We start from the raw sequence: 12576 nt of genomic DNA on the forward strand, positions 1-12576 counted from the left end.
CACAGCCCTGGGGATACGGAGACCGGAGCACTGAACATTTGAGGACAGCCTGTCTTTAAAGCAAAGAGTGGCAAAGTGAGCCCAGTGCCCGTCTGAATGTCTTCTCTCACAGAGCACAGCTTCTGAAGTACATCCTTGTGCATCAGGGGTTGGAGCCCTGTGCAATCCAGTAGTGCTCTTTCCCATGGCTGTCATATGAAGCCGTGTTTCCACTTCTGGGTGCTTCTTTCTAATTGTCTGTTCTCACTGACAAAACCACCTTGTTCGTTTCCTTTGGCTGTAAACACCTAGAAATTTATTTGCTTGGAAAATAGAAACTTGATTCAAAGCTGCCCAGCCAGGGTGGCTCAGGGGTTGAGGGCTTCTGTCACCAAACAAGGTGAACCTGAGTTTGATCCCTGGGAGGAGAGAACTGATTCCCAAGAATTGACCCCTGACCTCCACACAATCACTGAGGTGTGCAACCCCACACACTTAAATAATAGTAATAAAGTTAAAAATATATATTTGAAACAAAATAAAACACAAAGCATTTCCCACTGGGCTCTTGGCAATGCACCGCTGTGGCCTTGCCGAGCGGTGATCCTGTTCCCACTTATTTTGTACTGTCCTAGACAGAACGTTTCCAGCCAGGCGCTTCATCGTGCTTTGCCTTCTGCTTCCCCAGCCACTGACATTGCCAAGCTTCTTCCCAGAATTGTTGTCATTTCTTTGGCCTCCTTTGTGGATTGTCTATTCAAATTATCAGTAAAAATTAAATCACTTTGAAAAGGTTTCTATTTAAGTGTACCATGTGTATATCTGTGTGTGGGTATATGCACATGTGTGAGGGTACCTGAGAGGCCAAAAGAGGGCATTGGAGCCCCTGAAGCCAGGGCTACAGGTGCTTCTGAGCCCTGGACATGAGTGCTGGGACCTGAATTCAGGTTTTCCTGAGATCAGTGCATACTCTTAACCCCCAGCCATCTCTCCAAACCCAAACTGCCTTTTTTTTTCTTTTGTGAGTGCTAAAAGTTTTTTCTGTCCACAAGACTTGGGCAGACATGTACTTACTGTAAATATTGTCACCAAGTGGTGCACTTCTGCACCTTTTTCATAGTGTCTCTCAAAGAACACAAACTTCATTTTGAAAAAGCCCAGTTTGCTGGTATCATCTTATAGATTAACGGGGTTTGTTTCTTTTTAAGGAAATTTTTGTTCGTCCCCGACTATATGTTCTCTGTGTTCTGAGCTTTAGAGTTTTAGCTTTAGGGCGGCTCATAGGTTAATTTTTGTAATTGGGGTGAGGCAGGAGATTTGTTTCATTTTATTGTGGTGCTAGGACTCGAACCCAGGGCTTCGTGCATGCTAGGCAAGTGCTGGGTTCCTCTCCCAGCCCGCGCTCAGTTGTTCCAGCAGCCCCGGAAGAAGCTCAGCCTTTCAGTCCTCAGTTGTTGCGTCAGCTGCCAGGACACGGTGCCCTCGTTTCCTTAACTGCATGTTTGCTTTCAGTAGCCTGTGCCTTTGCTTTTTAGATTTATTTATTTGCCTGTTTGTTTTTATTATGTGCATATGAGTGTTTGCTTGCGTGTACGTGTGCACTACCACGTGGGTGCTGGGAACTTAATCTGGGGCCTCTGCAAGAACAGCCCCTGCTCCTAACCACGGAGCCATCTCTCTAATCCCAAACGAAGGTTTTAATCCTACAGAGAGCATATGGTGTTTAAACCTGTTCTTTCGTCTGTCTTTCATCGTGATGTGGTGAGCCTGCTTTCACAATCATTCATGTTCTTTATCATCTCCCTCTTGATAATCATGACTTTTGTTCTTTTTCTCGTACTTACTCTGAGTTTTATATGATTACCTTGGTACTTCTATTTTTTACCAGTACAGAAATTTAATATCATCTTCCATGCAGTGCTTTAGCTGTGTCCCCCGTTTTTAATATATTATCTTCACTGAGCTCATATTATTTCATATTTCTTATTGTTTCGTCTTTATTCTAATTAGTTACTTGGAAGACAATTGTTAACACTTAAAAATATTTGGTGCTTTTTTTCCATACTTTTTGTTTATTTTGGGTTTGTCTGTGGCTTAATCCACTGCGCTTTAAGAAATAATCAAGGGAGTTTTGTTTTATTTTTGAAACAGAGTCTCTCTGTAGAGCCCAGGCTGGCTTAGAACTTGTAACCCAGACTACCATCTGACTCAAACCTTAGCTTCCCCCTTGGTGCTCTGATTATAGGCGCACACCTCCACTCCCTTCCCCATTCACTTGGTTTTATGGTTGATTTTGTCTCTGACAGCAGCCTATAAGACACAGGTCTCCATTTTGTTTTCTTATTTTTCATTGACACGTATTAACTGTAGGTATCAGTGGTGTCCAATGTGCTATTTTTCCTTGTATGCATCCCCTATATGTTGGTTTTCGTTTGGGGAATGGCTCCAGACATCAAGCCCAAGTCCACCCGCATGCTAGGCAGGTACCCTGCTCTGCTCTTTCTCTGTTTCTCCCTTTCTCCTTCTCCCTGCCCTCTTTGTACCTGCTCTAAAAGCAGAACTGGCTGGCATTCCTTGAGGGGCTCACTAGCTGGGCAGCAGGGTGTGCTAAGCCTCTGTTGCTGTTGTTTTGAACACGCAGCACCAGTAGAACATGATGGCTATGGAAACTTGAGTTCCATATAATTTTCACATATCACAGAATATTATTGTTTTATTCCTTTCAACCATTTAAAAATGTAGAAACCATTCTTAGGTCAAGGACTTTACAGAAACAGGTAAGAGGCTGGATTTGACCTATGGGTCATAGTTTGCCAGTCTCTGCTCTGGACTTTATGTCATACATCCTGTGTTTGTCATAACCTACCTTTAGTAGTGTTCTGTGGCTCACCATATATGTAAGAACACCATATATGCAGCGACACATTTTAATTTTCCTTCTCTAGCTCTTGGTATTATTGCATTATACATTCCATGCCTGTATGTGTACACACATCCTAGAGAATTTTGTTACTACTAGTTACTTTCATTTTAAATTTTAAAGAAAGGGGCAGGGCTGGACTTGGCAATGCATGCCTTTAATCCCAGCACTTGGGAGACAGAGGCAGGTGAATCTGTCTGAGTTTGAGGCAAGCCTGGTCTACAACTCATGTTCCAGCAACTGGTAGCCCACCAGCCTCTGTGCATGGCTCTAAGCTCAAGACCACACAGATGGCCCTGCTTAATTAAACTCAGTAGATCCCAAACCAAAACAAACAGACGTGAATGTAGGAAAGGAGCTTCTGGTGGGGGGTTGACAGTAGTGAGGGGGGCATAGGAGCACATGTAGGGGTTGGTAGAATATCCTATCTACAATGTATGAGACTCTCAGAGAGCTGTGTGGGTGTGCATGTGTGCGTGTGTGTGTTCGTGCGTGTGTGTGTGTGTGTTTGTGCATGTGTGTCAGAGGACGACTTGCTAGAGTCGGTTCTCTTCCCCCCACTGCTCCAGGGACTGAACTCATCTGGATTGGTGGCATGTGCTGAGCCATGTTGTCAACCTGAGAAAGTCTGAAAAAGAGAAAAAGATTTTTATATTTACCCACATGGCGTCCATTTCCGGTGTTCATCATTCCTTTGTATTGGTCCACATTTCTTTTTCTCTTTACTGTTTTTTTTTTCACTTAAATTTGCCTTTATTTGTAACTTAGTTCTTTTGTGCAGTGTCAGCTATGCGAATGTGATGACTGGTGCTTTTCTGTCTTTGCTTGAGCATGACTTTACCTGAAAAGAAAGAAGTAGCCTTTAATCCTAGCACTTGGGAGGCAGAGGCAGGTGGATCTCTGTGAGTTCGAGGCCAGCCTGGTCTACAAGAGCTAGTTCCAGAACAGCTAGGACTGTTACACAGAGAAGGCCTGTCTCGAAAAACAAAACAAAACAAAACAAAACAAAAAAAGAAAAAAAAAGAAAGAAAGAAAAAGAAAGAAAAGAAAAGAGCTTGGAGTTGGCATGCTAGGATATCCTGTGACTTATGGTGAGAAATTCCCTGCTTTATGCTCTAAATCAAGAGAAAACACAATCACAAATGAATCAAATGCTGCAACATAGTTAAGCATAATAATGTTTCAAAATGTGCTTATAGGAAACTAATTGAAACAAATCACACTTCTGTTCTGCCTATGGGTCTATTCTTGAGGCAGAATCCCTATCTTCAAAAACTAACCCAGAAGTTATCTCCAGTTGACAACCGCTCACAAAGGAAAACTTCATTTCTCCAAGGGCGTCTCACTGGGTATACAGACCACATTTAAGGGCAGGCCCCATCCCCGGCATTAGATGGCCAACACAAAATGAATTCCAAGGTATTTTTGGAGTTTTTGTCTGATTGGTTGGTTGGTTGGCTGGTTGCTGTTTTGTTTTAGTGGTGGTGGTAATTTTGAATCATATTGCTTTGTTTGAACATTTTACCATCCTGGGCTTTTGCTTATATATCATGGTTTCCAATGGCATGTGCTTCTCTACTTTATCTTTGTTGTTTGTTTGGTTTTATTCTTGGTTTTTCTATTTGCCGTATGTTTTCTAAAGAGAGAGGGAAAGAAGGCATGGAGTTGAAAAGATGTAGAAGACATGGGAAGAAGAGGAGGGAAAACCAAAATCAGAATATTTTCTATTGAGCTGAGCATGGTGGTACACACCTTTAATCCTAGTCCTTGAGAGACAAGGTAGGTGAAACTCTGTGAGTTGGCCACCAACCTGGTCTACATAGTAAGTTCTAGGATAGCTAGGATGATGTAGAGAGACCTTGTCTCAAAAACTCAATTAATTAATTAATTAAAATAAAAAATAACAATATATAGTGTTTGACAAAAGAATCATTAAAAAAAAAGGCTCTTCCCATTTGTCCTGTGCATTAAGAGCAGCATTCTCTTCCTCAACCTCCTCCTTCCTCCCTCCTCCCCCTCTCTGAGCACAGGACTTCTGTTGGTGCTCCATCAGTCACACACATTCTGTGTTTTCTTTGTCTAAGGTGCTGACAAATCTAAAAGAATAAGGATGCTGTGTTAGGGTGAAGCCCCTTTGAGGTGTTTTGGTGTCTTGAGACAGGATCTCACTATGTAGCCCTGACTGGCCTGGACCTTGCTATGTAAATCAGACAGATCTGGGATTTGCTGCGCTCTTCCTGCCTCTGTGCTCCTGCGTGAGTGCAGAGATTGCAGGCCTGTGCCACCACACCTGGCAGATCTTGACAGTTTGAGGTTTATAAAAATGACAGTGGGGCTGGGGAGATAGTGGGTAAACTGCTCATCATGCAGGTGTGAAGACAGAGGTTTGAATCCCAGAACCCACATAAAAGGAGTGTGGAAGGGCAGCTACATCCCAGTGCTTCTGTGGCAAATTGAGAAACAGAGACAGGAGAATTCCTGGAAGCGTCTGAACCAGCTGGCCTGGAGCATGGTCATAGCCTCAACAGCAGAGAGACAGCTTCAAACAGGTGAACAATGGAGATCACTGCCTGAGGTTGTCCTGTGATCAGCACACACTAGCTGTGCTACATGCATGTTTGCACTTACACACACACACACACACACATACACACACACACACACACCATTTGATTCTAATAGTTGAGGTCAGGTAGTTTCTAGGAACACGTAAGTTACTACTTATTACACTAAATTATATGTAATGCTTCAAAGGCTAAATGGTGTCGGAGTTTGAATGAATAAGGACATTGACTTGGCTCTAGTTGCTTGGGAGATCTTCACAGAATACCTTGGTAAACTTGAGCAGCTGAAGGAGCATTTACTGAACACCCCATGTTTGCTTCCTATTGATAATGTAATTGGCATGTGTTGTAGTTAGGGTTACTATTGCTGTGACACAGCCCCATGACCAAAGCAACTCAAGGAAGAAAGGATTTATTTGACTTACACTTCCACATCACTGTTTATCATTGGAGGAAGTTCAGGACAGGAACCCAACCAAGCAGGCAGGAACCTGGAGGCAGGAACTGATTCAGGAGCCATGGAGGAGTGCTGCTTACTGGCATGCTCCCTCTGATTTGCTCAGCCTGCTTTCTTACAGAACCCAGGACCACCAATCCAGGGATGGCCCCATCCACAATGGGCTGGGTCCTCCCACATCAATAACTAAGAAGATGCTCCACAGTGGATCTTATGGAGGCATCAGTTGAAGCTCCCTTCTTTCAGATGACTTTAGCTTGTGTCAAGTTGACATCAGAGTAGCCTGCACAGAAAGCCCAGCTGCCTAGCAGAGCTTTTGTCTGCACACTCATGCGCATACACGCGCGCGCGCGCACACACACACACACACACACACAGAGATTTTATTACATATTCTTTATTCTGTATCTATTTTTATTGCAATAAACACCACATAACATTTTTCATCTTAACCGTTTAAAAATACATTTTAGTCATATTAAATATATTCTCATTGTGAAACAGGGCTCCAGAACTTCATTTTGTAAGAGTGAAGTGGGACACTTAGGAAAAAGAATGGAATGGTACCCACTGAAAAATAAAAATGAAATATTAAACTCATTGAAGAGTAGAAATGAAATGGCATACCAATTAAAAGGGAAAAATAAAATAAGTTATGTGCCCAGTGAAAAGTAAGAACAAGATGATATTCCTGGAGCTGGAGAGATGGCACAGAAGTTAGGAGCACTGGCTTCTTTTCCAGAGGCCCTGGGCCCAGGTTCCGTCCTCAGTGCCTTCCAGCAGCTCTCTAACTCCAGTCCCAGGGGATCCAGTGCCCTCTTCTGATCTCTGCTGGCACTGCACGCACACGATGCACAGACACACAGGCAAACACTCGTACACATAAAAATCAAATCGCAAAGGAAACTAAAGCGCAGTATTCCCACTAAAAAGAAAAAAATCAAATGACATACCCATTGAAAAGCAACTTGCAGGTCCATCAACTGTCCATCTTCAGAACTTTTTTCACCTTTACAACCAGAAATTTCACCCATTAAATAATAATGCCACATTTTTCATTCTGCTCTATGACTTCACTAATTTTGTCCGTTCTGTGCCTGGCTTATCTCACTTAGCAAGCTGCTGCTCTTGTTTCCTGTGTATATGTAACATGGCAGAGGGGGTTGCTGAGAACTTCCAGGTATTTTAGAAAGTCCTTCATGCAATACTGTGGACGGATGTGATTGCTGCTCCGCTGAACTGTGTATGTGAGTACTTGCTACTATGACGGATCTCCATGGTTGATCGAGGCTTCTCTTCTGCCTCCCCAGGGCTCATGCGGAGTCTCCACCATGCGTCAACAACAAAAAGGCTGATGTTGGTGATAAAGGGAAGACTAAAGATGAAGGGGAAGTCTCCTGCCACGAAGGAAGGGCTGCGGATGCCGGGGCCGAGCCTTACCCGGAAGAGAAGAAGAAGAAGCGTTCTGGATTCAGAGACAGAAAAGTATGGAGCAGAGTTTTGCTAGGGAATCAGAACTGTGTCCTAAAGGGGGGTCGTGCTGTCCGGTTCTGTCGTCTGTTTCAGATGAGTCACAGGCGCTCCTGAGTCCTCATCTCTTAACTATTGTAAGCCAAAGGTGCCCTTGGGAGTGGGAAGTGGTATGTGACAAAGCCACAACAGACAGACAGACAGACAGACAGACAGACAGACACACACACACACACACACACACACACACACACACGGCACCCCCGCATGTATGCACACATGAATGAGGGGTTTCTTACAGGAGCAGAAATGACTCACAGACAGTGGTGTCACCCGAGCCCACCCCAGCATGGGAGACAGCTCACAAGTGCTGGGAACCTGGAGCACACTGCGCAGCCTGCAGGCAGCTCCCCAGGTTGGAGGTTTTCCATCCAGGTGCCTCAGATAGCTAAACCTCTTCCAGGTAGCTCAGCTGGTTTCTGCTTTCCCCCAGGCTACCTGGATGCTCTCTGCTTCTCTGTGGCTTTAGTGGCTGGGCTGAGAGGGACTCCCCACAGTCTCTACTGTTTACTGTTGGGAGGGAGGGGCCTAGTGAATATGGTCAGTTTCTGGGACTTCCTGGAGCTATTGTGAGTATTTACCGTCTGTCTTCAGGAGCTTCCCTGCAGGGTGAACTGTGTTTTCACCTCATTCCTCCTGAGGTGAAGCGAGCAGAACAGTGTTAGGGTCGTCTTCAGTATGAACACACTCTCTATTCCTTCAGTTCAAACTGTAAGCTGATAATTGCTTTCTGCGTCTTCTTAGTATTATCCTAGAAGCACTGAGTCTGTGATATTTCTGGTTTGCTGTGTCAAACTGTAAAGGGAGAGTATGTGTGTGGGAACATACAGTTCCCAGAAAGCCCAGTAGTTGTGGACGGGGTAAATTGTGACCACGGCCTCAGCTGCTGCAGCTTTACCTCAGAGAGGTTTTGGTTCTGCTCTAATAATGCCTGTGACATCAGACTGTGGAGCTCGGTAGGTACACACACAAGCACTCAGGGTGATTTCTTAGACAACTCGTTTGTGAAATTCTCAGTTGCTTCCAGCTGCAGAAAATAGAAATGCTGGAGCAGGTCACGTTGTTTCCCACATAACAGTGTCGTGTGTGTCTGTAAGAGTCACTCCTTCGAAAAGTACTGAACTTTTTAGATGAAATTATACACATGGTTTCTCAACTTCTAAGTCCATTTGTGCCCAGGGTGAATTTGAGCAAACGTGGTTTCACGGCTGTCGGGTATCGGGTGAGTTCTGTCCGTGCACAGCGTGCTGTCTCACGCCTCCGCTCCCTTACGCACTTCCACCTTAGAAAGAGCCGAATGACTCAAATCAACGTTTATTAACCGGTTTCCACTTATAACCCGTTGTCCCCAAGCAGGTGACAGTACCTCCTGCTTCACAGGGACACTAAAGCTGCCCGTGTGATGTGTTAATCTGGAGCTCCCGAAGCTGTGAAACCTAACTGAGCTACATCAGGAACAGTCAGTTCTTCCCTGTCTCAGAGGAGGAGCCGTCTGCCCTCCCTCTGCTGAGGGGGAGTCATTGCGCAGGTCATTCTCTCCACTTGCGCATGTCTGGCTTGTTTAGTCACTATTTATTTATTTATTTAAGTAACAGATAAACATGGTAAGAATTCTTCTGTCTATAATTTAATAATCATAATCACATTTTATTAATCCCAAATTTATTTTTTTAGTATTCTAGTGTTTTAAAGACAGAAAATATATACAGTTGATAAAAGCAAAAATTGCAAAGTTTATACAAATCCATCTACTAAGACAAATGAGGTCTTTTAAGTAAAACCAGAAACTGTACTGAACACTTCTTCAAAGAAGGCTAGGGCTGTGAGATGGTCAGTGGGCAAAGGCCCTTACTGCCATAAAGGGTATTTTTTTTTTAATTGTAAGCTTGTTAAAAACCATCTCAGGCCAGGTGCTGAGTCAGCAGTCAGAAGGCAGAGGCAGGCAGATGGATCTCTGAGTTCGAGACCAGCCTGGTCACAGAGTGAGTTCCAGAACAGCCAGGGTTACACAGAGAAACCCTGACTTGGGGAGAGGGGGATCTCTACTGCTCTTAGGAGTTCAGGAGTTTGGACCATTTTTTAAAAGAGACCATATCTCTTAAGCACTCTTGCGTGCCTCCCATGTGTGAGGGAAAGCGTCCTCATTTCTTGAGCACTTGCTTCATTTCTATAATGAAGTTTTTTCTTACTTGGCCAGATCTCGTGTATAGCCTTTATCCACGACTTCACTTCTGCCATTCACATATTATGTCTGGATTTTGTTTAAATTATTTTCCTACAGAACAAAACGTATTTGTGAGGTGCCACAAATGGATTAGATTCTTTGTGTGTATTTTATTTTTGTCTCTTTTTTCCAGTGGTCCTCCTTCCTCCACCTCCTGAATGCTAGGGTTGTATATATGCCACCATGCCCCAGTACAAATAGATTTTTGTAATAATTAGTTCCTCTCATATTTTGGAATGTATAGAAAACTCAGCAGTATTTTAAAAGTCCAGTTTGGCAGAAAACTACCTAGACTTTGCATTTTTAGTGTGGCAAGGCAAGTCCCGAGCTTTGGGCCGAGGACAGCGCCTCCCTAGGGACAGCGTAGCTCATCATCATCTGTCACCATGATGGGTTCTGCTGGCTCTCTGGTCACTTGTCGGTTTGTGGCGTTAGACCCAGTTGTCCTCAGGGTTAACCTCTGTGGAGGTGATGATGGCACACGTCTTGCTGTGGATCACATGTCCCAGCCTGGCCTTCCCTTGAGGCAGCCGTAGGGAAACCCTATCTTATGTCACAAGGCAGGCAGAGGGCCACTGGCTCAGTGGCGGCTGAGTGGTGTTCTTCCCCTGAGACAGGAGAGTTTTAACCCCACTCAGGACAGCGGCCTCTTAGTGGGGACGTCCCTTTACTGGCAGCTGCCTTCTCAGTCTAGGCCAACAGTTGATCTGCTCCCCTGGCTGTGTCTCTATCCTGAACGGTCGGTCATTTTACACAGCTGGTAGTTATTTGGCCGTGCAGGGCCTAGAAGGGCTGTCAAAGCCAGGAGGCCCTTTGAGCCACTTTGATAGGGAGCTCTGTGTGCTTCAGCTGGTGGAAGGGAGCAGAGACTGGGTGTTTGGGATTTATCTATTTCCTGGCTCTCAGTCCTGCACCGGCAGCTGGGCACGGGCTCCCTTACTGGGCCTTCCTTCTCCACTGTGGGCAGTGGAGAGTGAGCTCGTTCACTTTATCACCTGAAGCCAGTGTTCGTCACCAAGGAAATATACTTTTATCTCCTATTTCCTGTGACTGGGTTTTATTGACAATTTAAGTGTCATTCAGTTCCTCCCGTCTCTGTATTACTTGAACATTGGCAGTTGAGCTCTGAGGCTTGATTTAGACTTGTGCTTGATTCCCATAGCCACGCTAGTGGTGGCGGTGTCATTTCCTGTTGTCAGTAAGCCTGTAACTTCTGGCTCCTCCACCTCCTCATCTTCCTCTTCTTCTCTTTTTTGATTATTTATTTTTATGTGTATGAATGTTTGCATGCATCTGTGTGTGTGCACCACATGTGTGTGGAGACCATAAGAGGGCACCAGGTCCCCTGGAACGTGAGTTATATACACTTGTGAGCTAGCATGTAGCTGGTGCAGATGGGACCCGGGTTCTCTGAGAGAGCAGCAAGTGCTCTTGACCCTGGTTTTCCCTTTAGCAGCTGTGGTTATAAGTCCTTTCTGGCTACTCATCGGTGAAGTTCACATGGAAAAAATAAATCCCTGAATTTTTTCAGTTATACTCAGCAGTTTTATGGAAGACACATTTTAACATAATGACACTTAAGGAAGACTGATAAATTATGGAATGAATTATTATAATTTCCTTAGCAGATCTTTGAATATCCCCCAGTCCCTCAGTAGTATCCTATCTCTGCTTCCAAACTTCGTTCTCTTGGCTCTGTGTCCTGAATTTCTTCTATAGTGATTTAGTGAAATCACTAAGACACTAAAAGGAAGCAGGAGTTGATATGGAACAATCTCCAGGATATGATGCTAAGGCAATGTGTACATACTAAATGCTACCAGTGTGCACATACTAAATGCTACCAATGTGTACATACTAGATGCTATCAATATGTACATGCTAAATGCTACCAATGTGCACATACTAAATGCTATCAATGTATACATACTAAATGCTATCAATATGTATATACTAAATGCTACCAATGTGAGGATTTACTGAATCTGTTACTTTGCTGAACCTATCATTTAGAATAAAACTTTATAGCCATACAGAGCCATTGGTTTATATTAACACTACAGCAGCTGAGTGGGGATGTGGGCCTTTATCTTAGCACTCGAGAGACAGAGGCAGGCAGATCTGTGAGTTCAAGACTGACCAGGGGTACACACTGTGACACTGCCTCAAAGAAAAAACAAACAAAAATATTATAGCAGAATGATTATACTCAGATTGTGTTCAAATGAATAATGTTCTGTGACATAATTTAATAAATCTTGCAAGAGTCCAGAAGCCTGATTCTCAGGTTTGAAACTCCTGACTTTTATGATCTTATCTTTCTACCTTGGATATGCTAGTTTAACCTTTGAGTTCACAAAAGCCTCTTGCCCTAAACATTCCGAAGCGCTCTCTCCACTCTCTCCTTCTCTCTCTTCCCTGTCTTCAAAGAGGGTACAAGAAATACAAATGGCTACAGAAAGGTTATTTCCTCCATAGCCACTATTGCCAGCAAATAGGCATAGTCTAAGGTGTAACGCCTTTGGTCTAAGCCAAGCCTCAAGGCTGTGCAAAGGTTGAATAGTTCTTACTGTGTTTGTCATGAGCTCAGTCTTTTAGTCTTTTGTAAAATCTCAGATTTGAGACTTTTTTAAGATTTATGTATGTATACGAGTGTTCGCCTGAATTCATGTCTGTACACAATGTTCATGCACTAACCTCAGAGGCCAGAGAAGGCATCAGATCCCCTGGAACTAGAGTTATGGAGAGTGAAAGCCACCTTGTGGGAACTGGGAATTGAATCCTGGTCATCTGGAAGAGTACCCAGTGCTCTTAACCTCAGCGCCATCTCTCCAGCTCCCTAAAATCTCAGATTTTAATGCAAGTTCTCCTTGAATTCCTGTCATGTTATAAACTGGCAGTT

The 12576-nt window shown here is 44.0% G+C and overlaps 1 protein-coding gene across 2 annotated transcripts in view; it reads left to right on the forward strand.

The window, feature by feature from the left end:
* The window catches only part of Micu1 (mitochondrial calcium uptake 1), a 153096-nt gene that overhangs the window by 26702 nt on the left and 113818 nt on the right, over window positions 1-12576 (forward strand). For both annotated transcript variants that reach the window (XM_048451741.3, XM_085679665.2), the window contains exon 3: window positions 7231-7405. In XM_048451741.3, the coding sequence (XP_048307698.1) occupies window positions 7231-7405 (175 nt within the window). The remainder of the gene's footprint in view (window positions 1-7230; window positions 7406-12576) is intronic.

The sequence above is a fragment of the Myodes glareolus genome, chromosome 18, assembly GCF_982192425.1.
Source record: "Myodes glareolus chromosome 18, mMyoGla1.1, whole genome shotgun sequence".
Taxonomy (NCBI): domain Eukaryota; kingdom Metazoa; phylum Chordata; class Mammalia; order Rodentia; family Cricetidae; genus Myodes; species Myodes glareolus.